Source organism: Microtus ochrogaster, chromosome 21 (assembly GCF_000317375.1).
Source record: "Microtus ochrogaster isolate Prairie Vole_2 chromosome 21, MicOch1.0, whole genome shotgun sequence".
NCBI classification, from domain to species: domain Eukaryota; kingdom Metazoa; phylum Chordata; class Mammalia; order Rodentia; family Cricetidae; genus Microtus; species Microtus ochrogaster.
The window spans coordinates 22,819,695-22,841,015 of NC_022022.1; the positions used below are offsets into that span (position 1 = coordinate 22,819,695).

The 21,321-nt window shown below is 39.4% G+C and overlaps 1 protein-coding gene across 50 annotated transcripts in view; it reads right to left on the reverse strand.

Moving 5' to 3' along the window:
• Ank2 (ankyrin 2) overlaps positions 1-21,321 on the reverse strand; it is a 530,016-nt gene that overhangs the window by 63,524 nt on the left and 445,171 nt on the right. For all 50 annotated transcript variants that reach the window (XM_026783964.1, XM_013349981.2, XM_013349975.2 and 47 more), the window contains 5 exons: positions 17,932-18,030; positions 16,795-16,893; positions 12,672-12,770; positions 11,661-11,759; positions 3,010-3,082 (listed from right to left, as the gene is read on the reverse strand). In XM_026783964.1, the coding sequence (XP_026639765.1) occupies positions 3,010-3,082; positions 11,661-11,759; positions 12,672-12,770; positions 16,795-16,893; positions 17,932-18,030 (469 nt within the window). The remainder of the gene's footprint in view (positions 1-3,009; positions 3,083-11,660; positions 11,760-12,671; positions 12,771-16,794; positions 16,894-17,931; positions 18,031-21,321) is intronic.

A 21,321-nucleotide genomic window follows, 5' to 3' on the forward strand; every position in this document is an offset into this window, starting at 1 on the left:
GAGGAGGCGGAAATCCTCAATAAATAAATAAATTAAAAAAAAGAAAGAAAAATAACACAGATTAAAAATTTAAAAAAAAATTCTCTGCTGGCAATAAAATGCTGTTACTTTTTTATTATTTCTAAAAATAAAACATTTATCTTATCACAAGATGTTCTTGTTAACTAATCATTATTCCTGTCACAAGAGTTTTTAATCACTATCAAATGTCATTGTTTAACAGTTTGATTCAAAATATATGTAATATATTTCATTTTATATATCAGGTAGACATGAGAGTCTTGCGAATGAAGTTTCTAGTAATTCCACAGTAAACACTTTATTTGTGTTAGGTAATAAGTCCTTTACCAACTATTTTTTAAATAGTGATCTGTTTTGAAATCAAATGTATTTAATGTTTACACTGGGTTTTCATGTAATAAGCTTGCTATGAAGAGATACCACATCATCTCTGGAAACTGCATATCACAGAACATTTTACGTCATTCATTTTTTTCTTTAAATGTCAAATTCACACTGAATGACTTTTAAAAATATTTATTTTGCTTTTTTTTTTTGGTTTTTCGAGACAGGGTTTCTCTATGTGTTGGGGAGCAAGGGTAGGTGTATGTGTGTGCAAGTGTATATAGTTGCCCCCAGAGACCAGAAAAGGGAATAACATCCACTGAAGCTTGAGTTACAGGTGGTTGTAAGCTGCCTGCCATGAATGCTGGGAACACTTGGGTCCTTTGTTAAGAGAGCAAACACCCTTAAACATTGGGAAATCTTCTTATCCCTAGCCCTCTCCTCCCTGGATGATCTTTAGAGATCATTTTGAATCATGTGACTTATCTCTACTCTTGACTGTCTTTTAAAAACCAATCACATTATGACTCTTAATTATATATTTGTTTTTTAAAAAGGGTCTCACTGCATTGCTAAGACTGACATTTTTTTTAAAGAGAGATTCTCTCTACATAGCATAGCTCTGATTGACCTTAAACTCACTGCCTCTGTCACCTGGGTGCTGGGATTAAAGGTGTGTGCCACTATTCCCAGGCAGGCTGACTTGAATGTCTGTTCTCAGTTATCATCCAGCCTGTGCCTCCTGAGTAATCATGACTATAGATGCATGCTACCATACCTGGCTTCTAGTTTATTATATTTTTGCCTCATATAAAAGGAGTAATGTGAGCATTCACCTCAAGCAACCTTAGCTGAAAGTGCATCTAGTAACTAGTTACCAATATGTCATGCTTACTTTTGTATTAATATACCAAAAAATTACTTTTCCTCAAAATCTCTATCCTAAAAAAAATAAAGCTATGACTCTGGGGAAACATTCTTATAATGTACCTCAGATAGGGTAATGTTGTTTAGTTGGTCTCCATATAGTTGCTAAACTATTACCAGAATAAGCAAACATGGCTTTAAACTTACACAATAATAAAATGCACGCATCTAATGCACACATGCACAATTCTACCCACACTATACAAGCTGTTTCCAAAGAAACATTAGTATCAAGCACAAAGATTTAAGAATTAACAAGTTGCTTCGAGGTAGTTAAGAAAAATTAAAAGCAAAGAAAGGCAATCACTCTGAGTCCCTTGAATGGTACCTGAATCACTAAGCGTTTCCCCATCAATAAAGTGGTCACCAAACTGCTTAAGAGCTGCATAACATATGAGAATGAGAAAGAAAATCCCCTGAAATATGGCGTGCATATACAAATGCTCGAACTCAGCTGGCCGATACTAAAACAAAGCTCAGACTTATAATAAATACTCAGAATTACAGCCTTTGGCAGGACTTTTAAAATTACTCATCATCATACATCGATCCAACATTTGTTCGCTCTTGTCATAATTCTTATGCGAACTGACACAGCTCAGCGCCTAGTGCCAATAACGAAACAAGCTGGATCCAAGAAAGACTTAAGAATCTAAAGCTTGGCCTTGAGATTTCATGTCAAAGAACCTAGAGACATATTTAATATTTTTCATAGAGTCTTTTAATATCAGGCCTAGCACTGCCTTTGTGGCAATGATTTTGCAAAGGCATGGATGAATGTTCCATGCACATATACATGGCTATAGGTTTTTTAATCTCATATGCTGGTTCTACTAGTGAAGCTTGCATACTCTATGAGAGTAGTAGGTTCTTTTTTATTATTATTCAGAAGAAACAATACATGGAAATTTAAAATATGGAACAAAGAAGTCACTGGTAAAGTAGATAAAGAGCCTCTCTGTGTCAAGCCTGGCTTCTGACCTCTACCCCCTAGTCCCCAGCATCTTTTAGAGAAACAGTCCTTTTCAGGACTCTGAAGTCCACTATCTAGATCAGCAGTTCTCAACCTGTGAGTTGCAAGTCCTTTGGCAATCACATATCAGACATCCTGTATATCACATATTTACATTATAATTCATAACAGTAGCAAAATTACAGTTAGGAAGTAGCAATGAAATAATTTTATGACTGGGGGTCACCACAGCAAAAAGAACTGTACTAAAGGGTCACAGCATTAGGAAGGCTGAGCTTACTCAGGTTGGGACTGCACTATTTTGTGCTGAGGTCCTTTTGTGCCTTTTCTAAGGTTCTTTTCTTCTGAGTTTGATATATATTCTGGATGTTTGAACTCATCAGACAGCAGAGATTTCTTAATATACCACTAATAAAAAATGGTTTAAGGTCTTTCAAGACATTTGAGCATGAAATATGTTGACATAATTAGTATATGTATTAGTAATAACTATTATAACAGACAGCTCTTTTAGTACATGGATAATTAGAAGCTTCTTTCTCATTCCCTAGTCTTACTTGGTATTAGAGATTAAAAATAATAATGGGAAAAAAGTAGGTAGACCTGACCTGCCTACTTCCTCCATGTCCAGAGTAAATATAGTAGACTATAGTTGGTGGCTGGGTTTTAAATATTAGGATGCTATAATCTATACTACCACCTTTATCTCAAATAAAACTTTGGTTTCCTTGTGTGGAACTCGGCAGCTGTTACCAAAGACTTACCCTCTTCATCAGAAACATCAAGAACCTCCGTCATTGTCTCAGGAACATTCAGCTTGTGTTTTTCTGTGATAGTCTGGAAAGACAAAAATCATTCAGTGCAAAGTTAAAAATAAAATCAAACAAAACTTAAATGGAGTCACAGAGGTGCCATACTCTGCTGCAGCAGCAAGCCATCGGACCCCAAACATCCCATCTTATCCATGTGGATGTTTTGGAATCTTACTCGCTTTCATGAACATTCCTTTGTTCTTTCTGAAGACAAATGACCAATGACTCCAGGAACATTGTCCACGAGAAGATTCATTACTGTTAGTTCCCAGTTGAAAAATGAAGTCTTTAGTAATGGCGTTAGTAATTAGTCTTATCGAAAAGGCAAACTAATGTCTTCAAGACGTCTCTAGCCGTTTCCAGCAAAACTTTACAATGAAGTAATAAACATGCAATGTATTAACAGCAAAGTTGTTACAGAGACGCTGCAAAAGAAATGGAGCACATAAATTATATGTGACACGTGTTGTCAGGGGTTAGAGGACCAGCAGGAGAGAATTAGTCATCTCTATAGTATTCAGACTGCAGTTATGGTTTATTGCTCCTGGGCCTTCTCTGGTGCTCCCTTGAGTGGCCAAATCCAATGATTTCATTCCCGATAGAGGATAAAAAAAAATGAAAGAGCAGGCTCATTTGGATGCATGGCTTCCATTTCCAGACTCATCTTAGCTTTAAGGCCTCTGCACGTCCTTGATCTCAGCCATGCCTCAGTTTCATTGTTGGGAAATCAGAGAGCAATGTTTTATAAGCTGTGATGAGTATCAATGCAGGAGCTCCTAGGGAACAGTCCTTGGACTGTGGACTCAATCAGCATCAGCTGGGGTAACTGATGGATGTAATTGAAAATTACATTCATCCTAGGCATGAAGGGTCTCAGAACATTTTAGTCATGTATGTAACACATTCCTTTCTCTATCAAAACCTTTTCCTTAGACTATCAGATGTGATTACCACAGAGAAATACTTCCTGATGTTCTACCAATAACTTTACTTATTGAACTCTGCTAGATATATATCACAAACAACTGCGTGTGGCTCATCTATTTCTCTACCTCCCACAGAAGAGTGGGAGTCATTCCAGAGGTAGAGTGTTACCATAGAACCTGAAACAGAGTAGATGTCTCTCTCATACATACGAAATGATATAAAAGTATGATGCTGTAAAATTATGTTAACATATACTTAAAATTCACTAAGTGACAAAACAGATTTTCTTTTGAGTGGAATCTTTGTTCAAAGACAAGGAAGAAAGTACAATGCTAGAGAACCTTGTGGTGTGTAGGTGAGGGTACAATTGAAGCCCACATCAATAAATCCAACTTGCCTACGTTTCTTGGGATATTTATGTAAGGCAACAGGTTTTGACTAGATGAGAACAAGCTAAACACTGCAGTCAAAATAAAGCAAAGGCCCAATGATCTCCCACACACTAGATAGCAGATAAACATTTGTGAAATGAACAAATTTAAAGGGCTTTCATAAGACACAACTTTATTATTATTTCAGGATTTCAAACTAGGGTTATAAATTTAACTCGGTTAAATTATAATCTATATATCATAGAATTCAACTCTAGCAGTACACTAGAATTGCCAAAAAGTATTTTAAAATATCAATGACCTGAGCTGATAATATGGCGCAGATGATAAAATGTCTGCTACATAAACATGAGGGTCTGATTTCAGACGACTGGCACATGGTGACCAGGTGCAAGTGCACATAATTGTCACACTAGTGCTGGGAAAACAGGGAGACACCTAGAGCTCACTGGCCATTCTGACTCGCTAAATGAATGAGTTCCAGGTTCAGTGAGATTTTGCCTGAAACCTAAGACTGACAATGATTGGGGAAGACACTGGATACATGGACCTCTGGCCTTAAATGTACACACACACACACACACACACACACACACACACACACACACACACACAAATACTGTTACTTGTGTCTCAACACAGAATAATAATTCTGCATCTTGGGGTCCAGCTAACAGTATTTTTTATAAAAGTCCCATTTAGTTTGAAGTCAGCCTGGCCTACATAATGAGTTCTCGAGCTACATATTGAGATCTGATCTACAGGACAGATGTTCCATTTTGTTACATTATACAACTCAATTTGAGGCTCATATTTTAGCCTTAGGAAGACAGTCATACAACAGGCATATCTTGTTAAACTTTCTTGAAACATTCTAAATAAGTATCTAAATGTAAATAAAATGATTTAATAATGTGACGATGTCTATTGTGTTAGACTACTCAGGAAGTTCATTTCATATGAGAATGTTCTAGAGTAATTTCTACATGAAGAAGTGTCTCCATTAGTAAGTAAACGACTGTGTGGCAGCCCATGGTCCATTGTCAGATGCTGGTAGTGTGAGTATACATTCTTTTTCCTTGCCAGAATGAATAGCCAGGCTGCCTTGTTTGGGATTAAGTGCTATCTGTTACATTAGAAAATGTATATAGCAGAATAAACAGTAGCACACAATAATCATGTTGCTCACAGATGTTTTCCTGAATAATACTCACAATGCCCTCAATGTACAATACAATATGTAGCTGTATTTGAATCTAATATTTGCCCAGTCTTCACAGGGCATCAGTAAATGTTTGTGGAATGTATCACAAACAGATCTTTCTACTCATGAGGTATATAATTAGAGATAATATACAATTTTCTTTTAAAATGAAATATCCTTAAGATATTTGGTTACTGAAACATAGTTTGTTTAAACAACTGCATTTGCACAATAGATGGAGAACAAAGCTATAATTCAAGGCTCATGTACTTCTGCTTTTGCTACAGAGTCTAAGATGTCATGGTCAAGATCTGAAACAAATTTAAAAGTTAAAATAAAGAATATGTTATGCACAAGATTAATGAGATATAATTAAGTCAGACAATGAGTGATTCATCATGCTATGGGAACACATAGAAAATTAAATATAAGCTCTTATGATGCTTTATGATTAGTGGATAATATCTGGTTTTCCCTGTGGGAGGAAACTGTATGCTAAGTGACCCCACTTGGCCAACACCCCCTACCTAGTCATGCCTTGTATTCACAGACCTCCCAAGCCATCATAGCATAGACAATGATCTCGGCCACCATTTCACCTTTCAACACCTTCACCCTGTGGCTGTCATCAGAGCACTTGTAGGCTACCCTTCTTTTGTTAATGCCAACCATATTTGTCAATATAACTGTTGTAACTAAGCAAACTATTAAATGTATAATTGTTTTCATTTCTTCTAGAAAGATAAAGGTAAGTACTCTAGGAAGTTTCGACAAAGTTGTGTCCCCCCCCCCCAAATAACTGCTACCAAATTAGGTGTGGGTGAGACAATTATAAATGATTTTAAAAATATATCAGACAAAGTTAAGGGTTCTATACTCCACATGTTTCTTTAAGAACACACAAAAAATGCATAAATGTTATATAAAACTTTTGAAAATATTTGTTTATAATATGCATGAATATTTGCCTTCGTGTATGTACTTACATTGCATTCTGGACCCTATGTAGGCAAGAAGAAGGTTTTAGATCTGCTGGAACTGGGGTAATGGGCAGCTATAAACTGCCATTTGGATAGCAAGGGCTAACCACCAGGCCATCTCTCGAGCCCCAGGAAGTGATAACTAGGTGTTATAAAGCACATACACACATAATGACTATTGATAGTGTTTGTGCAAAGATGAAAATGCAGACATTTGATCAAGGAACTATATTCACAGGAAAATGATGATCAGACACTGTGAAAGGACATTATCTGGATGCATCGAATTTTTATTTCAATGATTCTTTTAACAAACATGGTATCAAATCAAATTTCGGACTTAGAATTACATTTTCTTTACTGCTTTAAAAAAACCTACCTAATGAGCAAAGGAAAATATATCTAATATGATTTATATGCGGTAATTTGGGGTAATTTATTAGATAATTATGTTCTTTCTAGCAACGACTCTTTGCCATGTAATACATTACTTTAAAATTACACCAATAATAAAAAAATTAGCTGATGAGAGCAGATTGACAGGTGGAGGAATGAGTCATTTTTCATAGTTTTTTCCAATCTTACTAGACGAGGGCTGTTGGCTATTGCTGTTGGGAATACGCCCCCAGTTTTGTGATGACCGTTCCTGCAAACACAGAGAACTTCATCCTAAGACAATGCTGAAATGTCCCACCTCCCCTGCTGCGTCTCCCAGTGTAAACTTAGAAATACCACAATTCCACAGTGTCTGGGCGATCTCGGCCACCCCAGCCTCTCCCTTACAATCCACTGCCTCTTATCCGCTCTCTCACAAGGCTTTCATTCATGCTTTGGGGCAAAGGACTTGGGGAAGAAGTTTCTTTTCAAGAGACCTCACATGACTGCACAGCGGCACACCCTGGAAATGCAATGGGTGGTAAGCGAGCCCATCATTTGTGCAGCTACAATTCAATGACCGCATCCAATGGATGCATCTAACCTCATCACGTGAAATTGGATCCCCTTTGCCTCATTATAAAATGCCGTGCACTGCTGGCTATCACTGTGGTGCTGGGGTTTGTTTGTTTTTGTTTTGGCTAGTCAGTAAACTTGAGAAAATGACATGAAATAGGACATACCCATTGAAATCAGTAAAGTATAACTCTTGTGTGGCATTTTATTTTATTTTGTGGAAAACTAGGCAGGAACAGTTCTTTCATAGAATTCTGGTTAAGCTACTTTTCAGCAAAACCAAGATTAATTAGATGGGAATGGTTAGGAAATGGTTAGGAAAGAGGCCTTTGCAATCCAGCAGCCTGAACTGAATTCCAGATGTGTCCTCCGAAGCTAGCACAATACTAATCTTACATATTAGCTATTTGAGATATCACAGATAGCGCCCTATAGCAAAAAGAATGACTGAGCACTATTTTTCCCACAGAGAGGTGTACTGCATGAAGACCTCCACACTAGAAGAGAATGCATAGGTACTTTTTTTAGCTACAAATCTCATATCTCAGAACAAACTCACAATTCTATCAGGAACCAATTAGGAGCATCAGACAATAAACATAAAGCAGAATCAAATCATGCAGCCATTGAGATAGAGAGAGGGCTCAGTAGTTAAGAGCACTGACTGCTCTTCCAGGAGATACAGGTTCACTCCCCAGCATCCACTAATGGCCAACAACTGTCTGTAACTCCAGTTCCAGGGGATCTGATGCCCTCTGTAGGCACCCGGCATAGACATACATGCAAGCGAACTATAAATAAAACAACAACCCGCCACTAACACCACCCTCCAGATAAAGGGGTTTGGTGGGAATGGTGGTTTATTTAATGTGAGTGACACACTGAAGCTGAAATCTGACATTCTGTGTGTTATTTATGGCTTACTGGGTTTTTCACCTAGAAATTTCAAATATGGTGAGTTTTTTTTTTTCAAATAATGTTCAACTTTAAAATGAACATAAATAATAATATAGTAGTGAAAATATAATTAAATATAAATAATTCAAAAGCAAAAACTCATAAAATGTTCTAAAAACAGTTGCCTTGTGTTAGAGTTAACTGTCAGGGATAAGACTTTCCATATCTTCCCTGTATATCTGGTTTCTGGCAAACCATCTGCCTGCTTACTTAGAGATGGTAAATATTTTTTTTAAAAAAAAATCAGCATGTGTGTATGTCTTTGGAGTTGGATTGTGGCTCTCTCCTTCTCTAAACCCAAGCATGTTTATTAAAGTGAAATCAAAAATCTCTGTCAGAAGAGCCACCTGATCTGGGACATAAGATAAACAAATATTTAAGGACTACTTTATTGCCACTAATCTTATAATCTTTTGGTTTTATGTTGACTCTTTAACAGCTTTTCTTAAGGTTCAAAATTTATAAAATTATAAAATTTATAAGATGAATATACACATCAATCTTATAAATATATTTTAAACTTTTTGTCATGATATTAATGGTCATATGGAATACTAACATTTAAAAAAAAATGTTTCAACTACCTTCCTGTACATGATTTTGGGTCTGAGTACCAGTTTTCTGCAGTGAATCATGAGCCTGCCTAACAACGACCTTTGAAGTCTCCATAAAGACAATGGGGCCACATATTGGACGCCATGTAGCTGCCCAAGAAGCAACACGTGAGGTAACAAACCAACCACAAGCCTCATGGTAAAATATAAAATAATAGAAATGGGTTAACTTAAGACGCAAGAGTTAGTTAATAAGAAGCCTGAGCTAAAAGGCCAAAGAATACATAATTAACATTAAGCCTCAGAGTGGTTATTTTATAAGCGACTTCAGAAACAGGGGGCGGAGAAAACTTGGTCCAGGGGGCCCACGGGATGGAGAATATTTATAATTGTGTGTGTGTATGTGTGTGCATTTCACCTGTGTGACTGCAGAGCACACACACCAAGTTGCACAGTGAGAGTTAGAGAACAGCCTAGGATTGTCACTCTAAACTTTCCACTTTGTTTTGAGATAGGAACTCACTGCTTGCTGCTGTGAAGCCCATGTTATATGGCCCTCCAACTTCTGGGAATTCTCCTGCCTCCACCTCCTATCTGTCCACAGAAAGACCACAATTGCAGATGTACATTACCATTGTGTGGTTCTGGGGTCCAAACTTAGTTTCTCACACTGGCGAGGCAAGTGTGTTAGCCACTGAGTCAATCCCCAGCCTAGTACTTAGAATGCTTAGAAACAAATTAAGAAATGTTAAAATATGGATCTTTTGCATTTAAAAACATTTGCTCTAATATTTATGTACCGGAAATCTTAATGAGATGTATAAGTTTCACCATGTTGTTGATGTACCAAAAAAAATGCATTTTCCTCTGGGTTATAACTCTCTTCTCCCCTCCCACTACGCTTGTGCAGAAGAACTCTTTCAACTACTGATGCTCTTCAGCTGATAGCACAGAGGCCCCACACATCTTTCCTTCCTTAAAGAAGAAATGTTACTTAGCATATTGAATGAGAGCAAAGTAGGACCAGAGGAAAAGAGCCACAGCTTGCCATCTAGTGGCCATTCAGTAAAAATACACATCCATTATTTCCAGCGTGGAAAAAGATTTGAAGTTAACAAAATCCAAGACTCTGACAGCAACCATGCTCAGCCAATCTTCTCACTAACACCTTTGTATCTTTGTGAAGTGCATGCCGCTCTGAGGTGAAATAGCTGTGGAAGTCTTCATACGATGACTTCCCTGTTACGAAAAACCATTCGTTTTTAAAGTGGTTAAGATTCAGCCAAGCAGAAAGATTTTTAAATATTCTCACCACAAGGAAATGAAGGTTTGTGGGGACAGACATATCTATCCTCATTTGAGCGACACAGAACGGAAACACGCTCCATACTATCCCGAGCAATCACAGAAGCCTGAGCATTTCCCACTAACTGATTCCAAATGTTTAAATAGAAGAAAATTAAGAAAAAAAAAAAAGGCCATGGCCTTATATCATGAGCTGTAAGTAGAATGTTAAACATTAGCAAGACTTTTTCTCATTTATAATTGATCCGATCTATATCTTTAAAACCACTGTGTGCACTGGCTAAAGGAGATGGCTCTGCTTGCACAATGAGCAGAGCAGCTGCCTCCCATCAAAAAGTTCAGGCGATATTGTGCAGTTCATTAATTATTCATATGCCACTCTATTTAAAACTGCATGTCACATCGACTGTGTTTCATCTACCTCAATGGCTGTCCATGGGGGTTTTTCGCTGGCCTGTAAAACAAAATTCCTTTCTTTTCCCTCCCCTCTATTTAAAAGAATCCAGTGTTCCCAAACTCTGTATACAGTGGTTCCAGCTTGGAGCATTCAGCACAGCCTTACTCCGAACACTTGGTTGATCTGTGGTGTCACTGTTTCCATGGAACATCTCAGATCTTGTTGTTTCACCGCTTTACAACGATAAATTGAAACGCTGTTGTTCATCGAACTCGTGCTTAAATTAAAGTTTAAAAACTCCCCCTGGAGCCTATGCAGAGATAAGGATGCAGCACTCTCTGGATTTGCTCTTGGGATTTTCTCTGGCCAAGAGCCATGACTGTCACTGGTACCTTCTAGGGGACCATTAGGTGTTTTAAAGCAGTGGAAATAAAGGATTGTAGGCATACACCGGACATCTGCAATTTTTATTCTAAAAAAAAAAAAATCATCATCAGACATAAGAAGGAAAAGAATAAATTTGAGGAGACTCTGTTGTCTGTAGAAGTGCATTTGACCTAGCCAGGGTCTCTCTTGAGAAGAGGCTGCTTGACCTCTAGGCCAAGTTCAAGTTGGTGACAGCCTGTGATACCTTTCTGCCGGCGGTAGGTGTCACACAACCAGAAGAAGCAGAAGAACCAGAAAAGAACTCACAGGGTAAAGCACTTTTCTATAATTACAAAGCTATATTCATATATTCGATTTGGAATTATACTGACAGAAACCCTGCACCCGTTGGTAAGCACATTTATAGCTGCATATTCCTGAGCCTATTCTACCATGCATGCAACAACAACAACAACAACAAAAAAAAAAAGTTCAAGCTGCAAACACTGAGCAAAAGGTATGTGGCGGGAAAAACAAGAGGACAGGAGCAGACCAGTCATCAGTACTCACCGTGGTGGTGGTGGTGACCTCCTCAGTCACAACCTTCAGGGTATCAACCACAGAGATGTAGCCCAGCCGCTTAGCAATCGCCAGAGCTGTGTTACCATTCTGAAGAGAGAGAAAGAGGGAAAGAGTGAGGAAGGCTAGGGAGGACTGCCTTCGGAGCCAATGAGCTCACCCGGGGCTAGGCATGAGCCAGCACTTCCTTCCAAAACAAGGCAAGCTCGGGAAAATCACTAGTTTTTACCATTACGTCTAAATCTGTCTTTGTAACTTCTTTAGACTATAGCCTAGGTCACCATGGTAACACAACAAGCTTGCATCTGCCTGCTCTTTTTAATAAGAAGCACTTGATGCTTAACCCTGAGGTTGTCAAGCAGCTCCAAAGGCTGCCCTGGTCTTCTAAAGCCACCCCTGGAACTGAGGAGAGTGTCTGCCAAAACTACCAGGGAGAACCTGGTATGCTCATTGCTCACCAAGGGTCAGGCCATCTGCTGCAGGTAAGATGTTACCATAGGGACCCAGTGACAGATTTAGCTTCTGCTCCGTAGGAGCTCCAGGGCTGCAAAAACTACACAAGCCAGCAATTCCAGCCGCCTCCAGCCCAGGCCACTGGGGACCCCGTTTGTTTAATTGCACCGCTTAGTTTACATTTCAATGGCTCCACATCCCAATGAGGCCCGTTCGAAGCCAGCAGCTCAGAAACTGGGCTCTGTTAAGAAGACGGGGGAGGGAGGGGCGGATATGTGCTCACATCTGAGAGCCAGCTGTAAGCAAAGCCCTTCCAGCAGTCCAAGTGGAGGGCCCCATTCCCCAGAGCCCCAACTGACTTCCTTCCCGGCAAACACTCCCCAGAAATCACAGACTACTAGAAAGGATTTTTCCCAAATCTGGGGCTTTCCACAGCCTGGGAGTTTGTTTAAGGAGGATGGGTCACACTTAATCTCTGACAATAGGACTCAGAGCAGGGCAAGGGAGGAGAAAGATGAAAGCCCAGGGAAGGGCCACAGGCATCCTTACCGCGGTGGTGGCATTTGGCTTGGCCCCATGCTGGAGCAGGACATTAATGATGTGTGTGTGGCCTTGTTGGGCAGCTTGGTGCAGAGGTGTGTAGCCATTCTGTAGATCGTGATGGCGCCGATTTGCAGAGGGAGAAGAAAATCAGGTTAGCCTTCAGTCTCAGTTCTTATTTACAGCAAACCCACCAAGCACCTCATTGTTTATTTGGAGCACAATTTTCCCAGCAACCCGTGTCTCAGCAGCAAATACTCCCTCACACCTTATGGCGGACTAAACAAGAAGAGACGAGATTATGAAACACGAGATAAACAGACTCAATTTATAACGGTTCTTATATTCTAACCAATTGACATTTAAAATGATTCCACAGACAGAAGATTTAAAAGGGGAAAGAACAACAAAGCTGTGATTATTTTTCCTCAGGAAAGATGAAGAGTAACTCGGTGTTTCACCGAGGGCTGCTGAGGGTCAAACTGCTATCAACCCTCAAAGTTAGCTTTAGATCTACGACAATAAAAGAATTTAACCTCAAGCTTAACCCAGGAGATAGCCTTGGTTAGAGAAAGCTGCATATGGAAGCTTCTGAATAGAAAACTCCATTAGAAGCCCAATGCCCTGCCCCAGTAAAATGTGTCTAAAAACTAGAATTTTGACATGCAATCAAAACTTTGACGGAGATGAAAGTCCCTGGCTTGGAGTTGATGTTGGGACTAGCATGAGGCCAGCCTTGAGCAGAGCTGTAGTAGATGGCAGGGGTGGCACAAATTCGCGTATATATTAACTCCAAATTTTTACTGGAATCCTTGATGGGGGGACGGGAGTCATCCCCTTGGGCGTTCATTTTGTGCTGGACCTTCTAATCAACACCATCACCCTGAAATGACTTGCAGTGCTTAGTATAGAAAAAGAATTTTGCAAATAATAGTTGACTAAAAGAATAGTGAACAAATGGTTCATAAGTGAGTATTTTTTTTCTCCCCATTGCAAAAACAACAAAACTGAAAATAGCAGGGTTAACCTATTCCTCCACAGTCACTCTAGTGCAATTTCTATGAAGAAGATCACGGACATCAGTGACTACTTGGCAATTCTCTGCAAAAAATAATTATTTACTGTATGAGAGTCCATTGCATTAAGCTGTAACTTCTGAGTGGTATATTTGTCTATGCTTAAAAGAATATGCACACCTGTGTGCACATTTCCTGCAATTTCATAGCAGACAACATGTATACTTGGTCATTTTGACAATACAAAATGTCTGATTATATTCATGAGTGTCATAGGACCCCTTCCATATAGCCACGGTGGCCTTTCTATGTATGGGAATGTCATCAAGTATGAGTGACTTTCTGCCCAGGTGTCCCTAACTCTGTCATGTCAGGAGTCCGACAGCTGCTATAGATCCCCACAACAGAATAAACCCAATGTCCTGAAAATGCAGTCTATTTAAAAAGACTCTTAGAATCCTACAGTTATTATTATTATTATTATTATTATTATTATTATTATTATTATTATTATTATTTGTTTTTTGAGATAGGGTTTCTCTGTAGCTTTTGGTGCCTGTCCCGGAACTAGCTCTGTAGACCAGGCTGGCCTCGAACTCCCAGAGATCCGCCTGCCTCTGCCTCCCGACTGCTGGGATTAAAGGCGTGCACCACCACCGTCCAGCTCCTACAGTTATTATAAGACCCTGTTCTCAAGTCAGCCAAATCCGTGGACATATCCATGAGAAGGATAAAGTAAGTGGCTTTTATTTTCCTAAAAATTCTTCCTTTCCATTTTATTTATAAGATTCAGCCAAATGAATTTGCCTGTCTTTTTCATTATCATTCAAGTTGGTTTATTTAACAAGCATTCACTAACCATGTGCTATGTGCTAAATACTTTGTTATATAAATAACATTCCTTATATTAAACTAATATGATATATTTTAAAGGATAGATTGCCTCCATAAATAATGCTAAATATAATTAGTCATGGTGTAGACAATATTAAATGGAGTCCTCAGTGACAGACAGCTATGGTCTGGAAAACGACACCTGCGTGTGATTCAATCGGACCTTTACCTGAAGTTGTGATGACTGAGAATGTTCACTGGGAGCTGGAGCAGGTCTAAAACTTTACCCTGACATTGACTTCATGTTTATGTGACTCTCCAACTCGCTGGCACACCAGCCTCAGATCTACCCCTTCTACTGAGGATGAACAAGACTCCAAATCCCTCACGCTTCCATTTTCCCCACTTGTAATACAGAAATGGCTGAAGGTCTAAGCTCCAAGAAGGACCAAAGAAGTTTCCCATGAAGATATGTGTAGCTCATAGTAGTTATATGAAAATGCCAGCAACCTGTGCCATTTCCTCATAGGCACTCTTTTATCTTTGCGGTGTGTCTGATCAAAGAAATTTTCAGTTGGCACTAGAGTTTAAACACTCTTCACAAGTTAAATCCCTTTAAGTCCAGTTTGTTTCAATCTAATATAACAGAGCTTTATTATAATTCTAAGAAAATAATGATTTCATTTTTAAAAGTTTACATTTCTTAATCTTTACGTCAAATTTTATAAAGAGTTATAGAGTAAAGGCAGTACATGTTTGCATTCTAAAAGTAGCTAAACATCCTTTAGTAACTATGGTAACACATAAAACATCAGAAAGAGAAGGAAATTCCTGCAGCATAGGTATCATATCTTTCCATGCAAAAGAATTCTCAAGAACTTATTAACAGATTGCCTCTTAAGACATGCATCTGTCTACTGCACTGAAATACACAGGAACAAATGTCACAGTAAAAGTTATCTCGTTCACCTAAAATGTTAAAATTGGATTTTGTTTGTCTCTTAATCAAATGTTTGCCTAGTATAGATCTAATTCCACAGAGGCCCAGACAGTACCACACAGTGCTTGGCATATAAATGCTGAAGCCATCTCAGTGAACAAACACCGCCACCACAGACTGTTGCTGCTACTGCCAGTGTTCCCGATTGCATGGTGCATTTGTACGGTTCACTCTGTCGTGACTGTGCCTCTGAGCCGGCTCAACGAAAAGGGCGCTAGAAACGAAAGCCCTAGGAGCCGCAGGGAAGCTCTTCTGCCAGCACCAGCGAAAGCTTTGCAGAATTATGTAGATCAGACACGAGACAATGGCCATCATAGGGCAAGCTCAGAGGTTTGAATCTTAAGAGCCCCAGGACTATTTATAGTTTACAAAATAAGTTTGTGTTGGATTAGTTTAGGAACATGCTTTTGCACCAAAATGATGGTGTTTCTACTTCTAGGAGGAGAGAAAAGGAAACACCGATTTACAAAACATCTAGGAATTTATTTCTAATTAGTACCATCTTGAAAGAATGTCTCTAAAACCCTTCCATGTGCTCGCGCTAAGGCACCTGAGCTGCGGCAGGTCTTCCTGATGGTTGAACTCAACCCCACTGAGCCCCCTCTTCTCCATGGCAGTGAGTGGCAGAGTCACACCATCCATCAAGAGCAGCCGTTACGCCATGCTTTTCTCTTGAATGTGGACCAATCTGTGTGCACTAAGATGCGTTGATACTCAGACTTGCTTTGTCCAGCTGGACCTTTGGCCTAAGTTGTGCAGCACTGTCAGAGACGTGCTATCCCCGAGTAATCCCTGAGAGGCTACAGCCCAGGCATTTCACACTTTTGTCACTAAGCACTAACGCGCAGCGTTCCCAAAGAAATAGTTTGTTCAAAATGGGATCCATGCTGTGTGAGCTATATAGGTCTGTATGTCCACAGGAGGGAATGTGGAGCTAGGGGACAGGGCCAAGGGCTTGAAACACAATAGAAAGTCTGCCAGGGCTTCAGGATGATCTCTGAGGATCAGCTGCATCCAGCAGCAAATTGGTAAGCCAAAGCTGTTTTCACTTTATAACACAAGCAGTTCTGAAGCTGACCTCCATGGCCACTGAAAGCTATTAGAACGAAAAGCCCGAAACAGGCAGAAAATGACACTGCCTCTTCAAAAATGACTGCGAGAACTAAAAAGCAGAATTAAATTTAAATCAAAAAGCAACTTGCGGCTGTTGTCGAGCATCCTTATTGTACCCTTGACAGGATGAGTTTCATTGCCGAGAAGGAAGATGAGTATATATTTTTACCTTGGTTTTTGCATTGACATTCGCTCCCTGCTTCAGAAGGAAGTTGACCATTTTCACGTTCCCATAGTGACAGGCCACGATTAATGGGGTGTAACCAAGCTGCAATGACGAATCCCAAAGTACAAGCATTATACTTCTGGTAGTTAATCAACAAAGGAAGGTTCCAATTATTATACATGGTATCCTTTGGGTGCAAATACAGGTTGAGCAGCCCCTGACCATACAGAACTTTACAGCAGCAAGGGAGATAAGACACACAGGTAATTTAACTTAGTGAAAAGAACTGACTAGTGCAAAATGATAGGCTATGTCAACGGGAGGAAGAACTCTAGTAGAAGAAGCAGGTGGAGGTGAGCAAAAGGTGGTGGGAAGAATGGGAAGATGGGAAGATGTACAACAGAGTCTTCCGTCATGACATAGTCATAGCACTCAAACTCACTGAGGTTGTCGTATCTGCACAAAACTTGCACCATAGTGGATCCATCAATATTTTATTCTGAAGGAGAAAGGGAGCCCCTGAGGCCTCATCCCTCCCAGAGGGGCTATCAGCAATTAACACTTGTTTGTGGAGCAATGTCACTGTCTTTAGTAGTGTAGCTATAAATAAGCTGCCCTGACTCCATGGAGTAACTTCCCACCTATGCTCAGAGAAGTTAGTCTAATTAAACTCATAGGCCCCCACACCAAAAGAAGGCAGAAGAGCTGCAGGGGCGGCATGTGGAGGAGAAGAGGGCTGGTGGGAGAGAGAGGGGATGACAGGGAGGAGTGAAAATTACGACAACTCATTATAGAAACAAGAAGAGACACTAAAACAATAACAAAAAGAAAGGGAAAGAAAAGATAGCTCAGAGAACCAATCCTCCTCAAGTTCAAGAGCATGAAGCAGAACAAGGGCAGAGGCGAAACAGCGAGGAGATGCAGGAGTTGAAGCTTAAGTGAGAAGATGGACACAACCTGCAGGACTGGAATCTTAGGCTGAGTCCTGGGGCCATTTTCTCAACTCCAATCTGATCCTAGTGGACACAGGCAAGCACGACACTTAGATTTTGGGATGAACTTTTACGAAGAGGGATCTCAGCCAACCAAGACTCAGCCAAGCCTGAACTGGGAACAACAGTGACAAAAGACGTGCTGTACCTTTGTGCAGGCATCCTGGTCAGCCCCGTGTTTGGTGAGAATGTCAGCGACGTTCACTTTGTCTTCTTGGGCTGCAAGGTGTAAGGACGTGAGCCCACTCTGCAGCAAGAACGGAAGCAAGGGAACACATCAGAGAGGGAAAGACTGTCATCTGCTGGACCATGTCTTCAAAGGAGCTGGAAATCATATGGCCTCTCTCCAGGCATCCTTATTCTCACATTTTAGACAAATCCTTACAGCGAACATAAGTTTTCAACCAAGGTGTAGTCTCTGTAGCGAATGACATTTTCTGTTTTCTGCATTTGTTATGTTTAATTTGAGTCTTTAAAATTGACCTGCCTATACCTCCTCATGAGTCTACCTATTTACTTAAATTAACGGACTATATAAATATTGTTGCAACTATATACTTTGGCAACAATCCATATTTTCATCAATAAAGTATCATATTAATGTTTAAAATATATTGAGTTACTGGAAGTAGGCTCAGAATATTTTTTCCAGCATTCAGTTTATTTGGGGGGGGGGGGTTAAGGGTTGTCCTCTAGATGGTAAATTTTTATATATCACTGTAATATTTAACCAGTTTTATGAGGGGGTAGGTTTATCCTTTGGACATCCAGTAATCAAAGTGTTGATTTGAATACATGACTAAGGTGCAGTTTGAATTAATTTCTTTTAAAAAATTAAATAATAGAGAGGGGAGAAACAGTTCATTCACCCAGTGCCACATCCCAGCAGCCTCACTATAGAGAAGTAGCTCCATCAAGCAAAACTTGATTTAAGGGTATCAAATACAGTTTTAGCAATTTTTGAGTACTTTTGCTATACAAGAAAGAACTCAGATGGTGTAGACATAGCTGTAAGCCACATTCCTGCCTATATAGAGTCTACAGTCTAGTTTAGGATACATGTATGCTATGTCTTCTACCTCAACTCCAATATCCTTAGTATTTTTTATCTTTTTCTATTTTCAGTGGGTATTGGTGATTGGACATAGGGCCTCCAGGATAGCACATAAATACTTCATTATTGAGTCAAAACCCCAGTTCCCCTTTTACGTTTTATTATAAAACAAGTTCTCACTAAAGGGCCCAGACTATTCTCAAGGAGGTTTTGAGTTTATACGGCCCCTGATTCAGTCTCTCAGTAGCCATGAGTACAAGCCTATGCCATCAAACCTAGCAATGCTGCTACCTTGGTCAAGGTCAGTTAGCATCCTGGCTAATAGGTCAGCCCTATTGACCATAGAGATGGAAAGCTCATTCTCCCCATTAGCATGACCTTCAAAGCCCATTGCTTCTAGCATGACACTAATTCTAGAAATGAATAGCCAGTCTGACCACTAAAAACAAGAGTGGCACACATAGAGAGGAATATTCTGGAACCCTGTAGGGCTTTCAAATGAGGGCATGATGCTTATTAATCCTTGAGCTAGCTGAGCTCAGCTTTGAGTTTCATAAAACATCAGCCTGAGAAAAAAATATTTTTTAACATTAAAATTCTGTTAGTTATAAACAAATATCATTTAATCAAACAGCATGAAAACCTTAATATTGATAAGGAGAGGATACTTAGTATCTGAATATTGGCTAAAAACAAAACATTCTTCTTAGAGTTGATTTTTTTCTTGTGTTTTCTTGAGGGAGAGTCTCTAGCCCAATGATCTCAAAGTCGGGATCTTCCAAAACTGAATAATTTTCTTCATGGTTGGGTATTCAAGTCAAAAATCTCCTTAAATATTTGCAAACTGGCTGCTTAAATTCTTTGAAAGCAAGTAGTAATACATTGAAAAGGGCACCATCAAGGGGAGCAGAGTGAATCCACATATCTATTTTAAAAATTAAAAACCATACCATCAGAAGTATTGTGATTAGTTTCACTACCATCTAGAATGCTTCTCTTTGAGTTGTTAATGAGAACTGTCCTGAAGACACCCTAAACAATACAGGCTATTTATCTTGATTGATAATCAGAACTTGATGATGAGACCTTATCACTAAAAACACTACATACTTTGGTCACAGGACATGAAAAATCAAGTTGCAACTGGCCAGAAATCTTCCCCTCTGATGGATAGTTCTCACAGTATTGAAGGTGTTATGCAGGCTGCTGGGGGTGGCAGGAGACATTAAAATGCTCAGCCAACTGGGAACCTGTGTGTAGCATGTTCAATAAAAACTCAGAGACAAAAATTGGGGTTCAACATGAAGATCAGTCACTGGTTCTTACCTCTACCTCAGTCCAAAATGGCAATCCTGCCTCTAGGAATCTCAGAATGAGACCGTGTGTGAGCGTTGTCTCCTCCCATCTTATATTCATCTCTAGTGCTGGGATTAAAGCCATGCACCACTACTGCCCAGTTTCTATGGCAAGCTAGTGTGGCTACTGGGATTAAAGGTGTGTGCCACCACTGCCTGTTTTTCTCTCTGAACTTCAGGCAAGCTTTATTTATTAAAGTACAAATGAAATATCACTACACCTGTGAATCTGTGTAATAAGATAAGTTCATAGGTGCAATAGTGGCACAGGTGTTATGAAGGTCACCAATTGCTTTATGAATGGGTTTAAGGCTCACTCTGTAGGATAAACATGCATGCTTGATACTGAAAAACTGTGGCTGGGTAGGGTTAGCTCACAGGCGCCAAGAGTGAATTAATTATTTTGCTAAATGGACAAAATATCAAATATCTATCTATATTATAAATGCAGATTTCTGATCTCACCAGAGAAATTTTTTATATAATAGATATCTGTTAACATAGAAAATAATAACTGATTAAAGTGTACAAAATAAGTATCTGTAGATTGCTCACCCATAAACAGGACATTGATAACATTCCTATCTCCAATATTCGGGGACTATCATGGCAGAAGGGACAAAAAGAATGTAAGAGTCAGAGGTTGGTCAGGAGTAGAGCAAAACAAGGTCTTCTGGAAATGACAGGTCTGTTGCACTTAGGAACCCACAGCAGTTTTAGATGCCAGCACAAGTACTACACAAGTTATAGCTAACCCATATACCTGCAGAGAAACAGAAGAGGGACTCATGAGCCCCTAACTGGAGAGATATGGACAGTTTATAGCTTCTAGGGATGGGTAAGTCAGTTTCCTTTTTGGGCTATCCCTATCAATAGGTCAACTTCCACCAGTAGATGGTGCCATGCCCATGAGTCCATGGGCTGCACAAATTGAACACTATGGGTTATTTTTAAAAAAAAAAAAAGACAAGAGATTAGGAGGGGATGGAAGATGGGAAAATAATGGAAGAAGAGTGAGGGGTGAATATGACCAAAATATATAGAATGACATTCTCAAAGAATTAATAAAATATCACATATAAAAGGATTTTATTCTACTCAAGATAGTACTTAATATTTAAATAAGTTT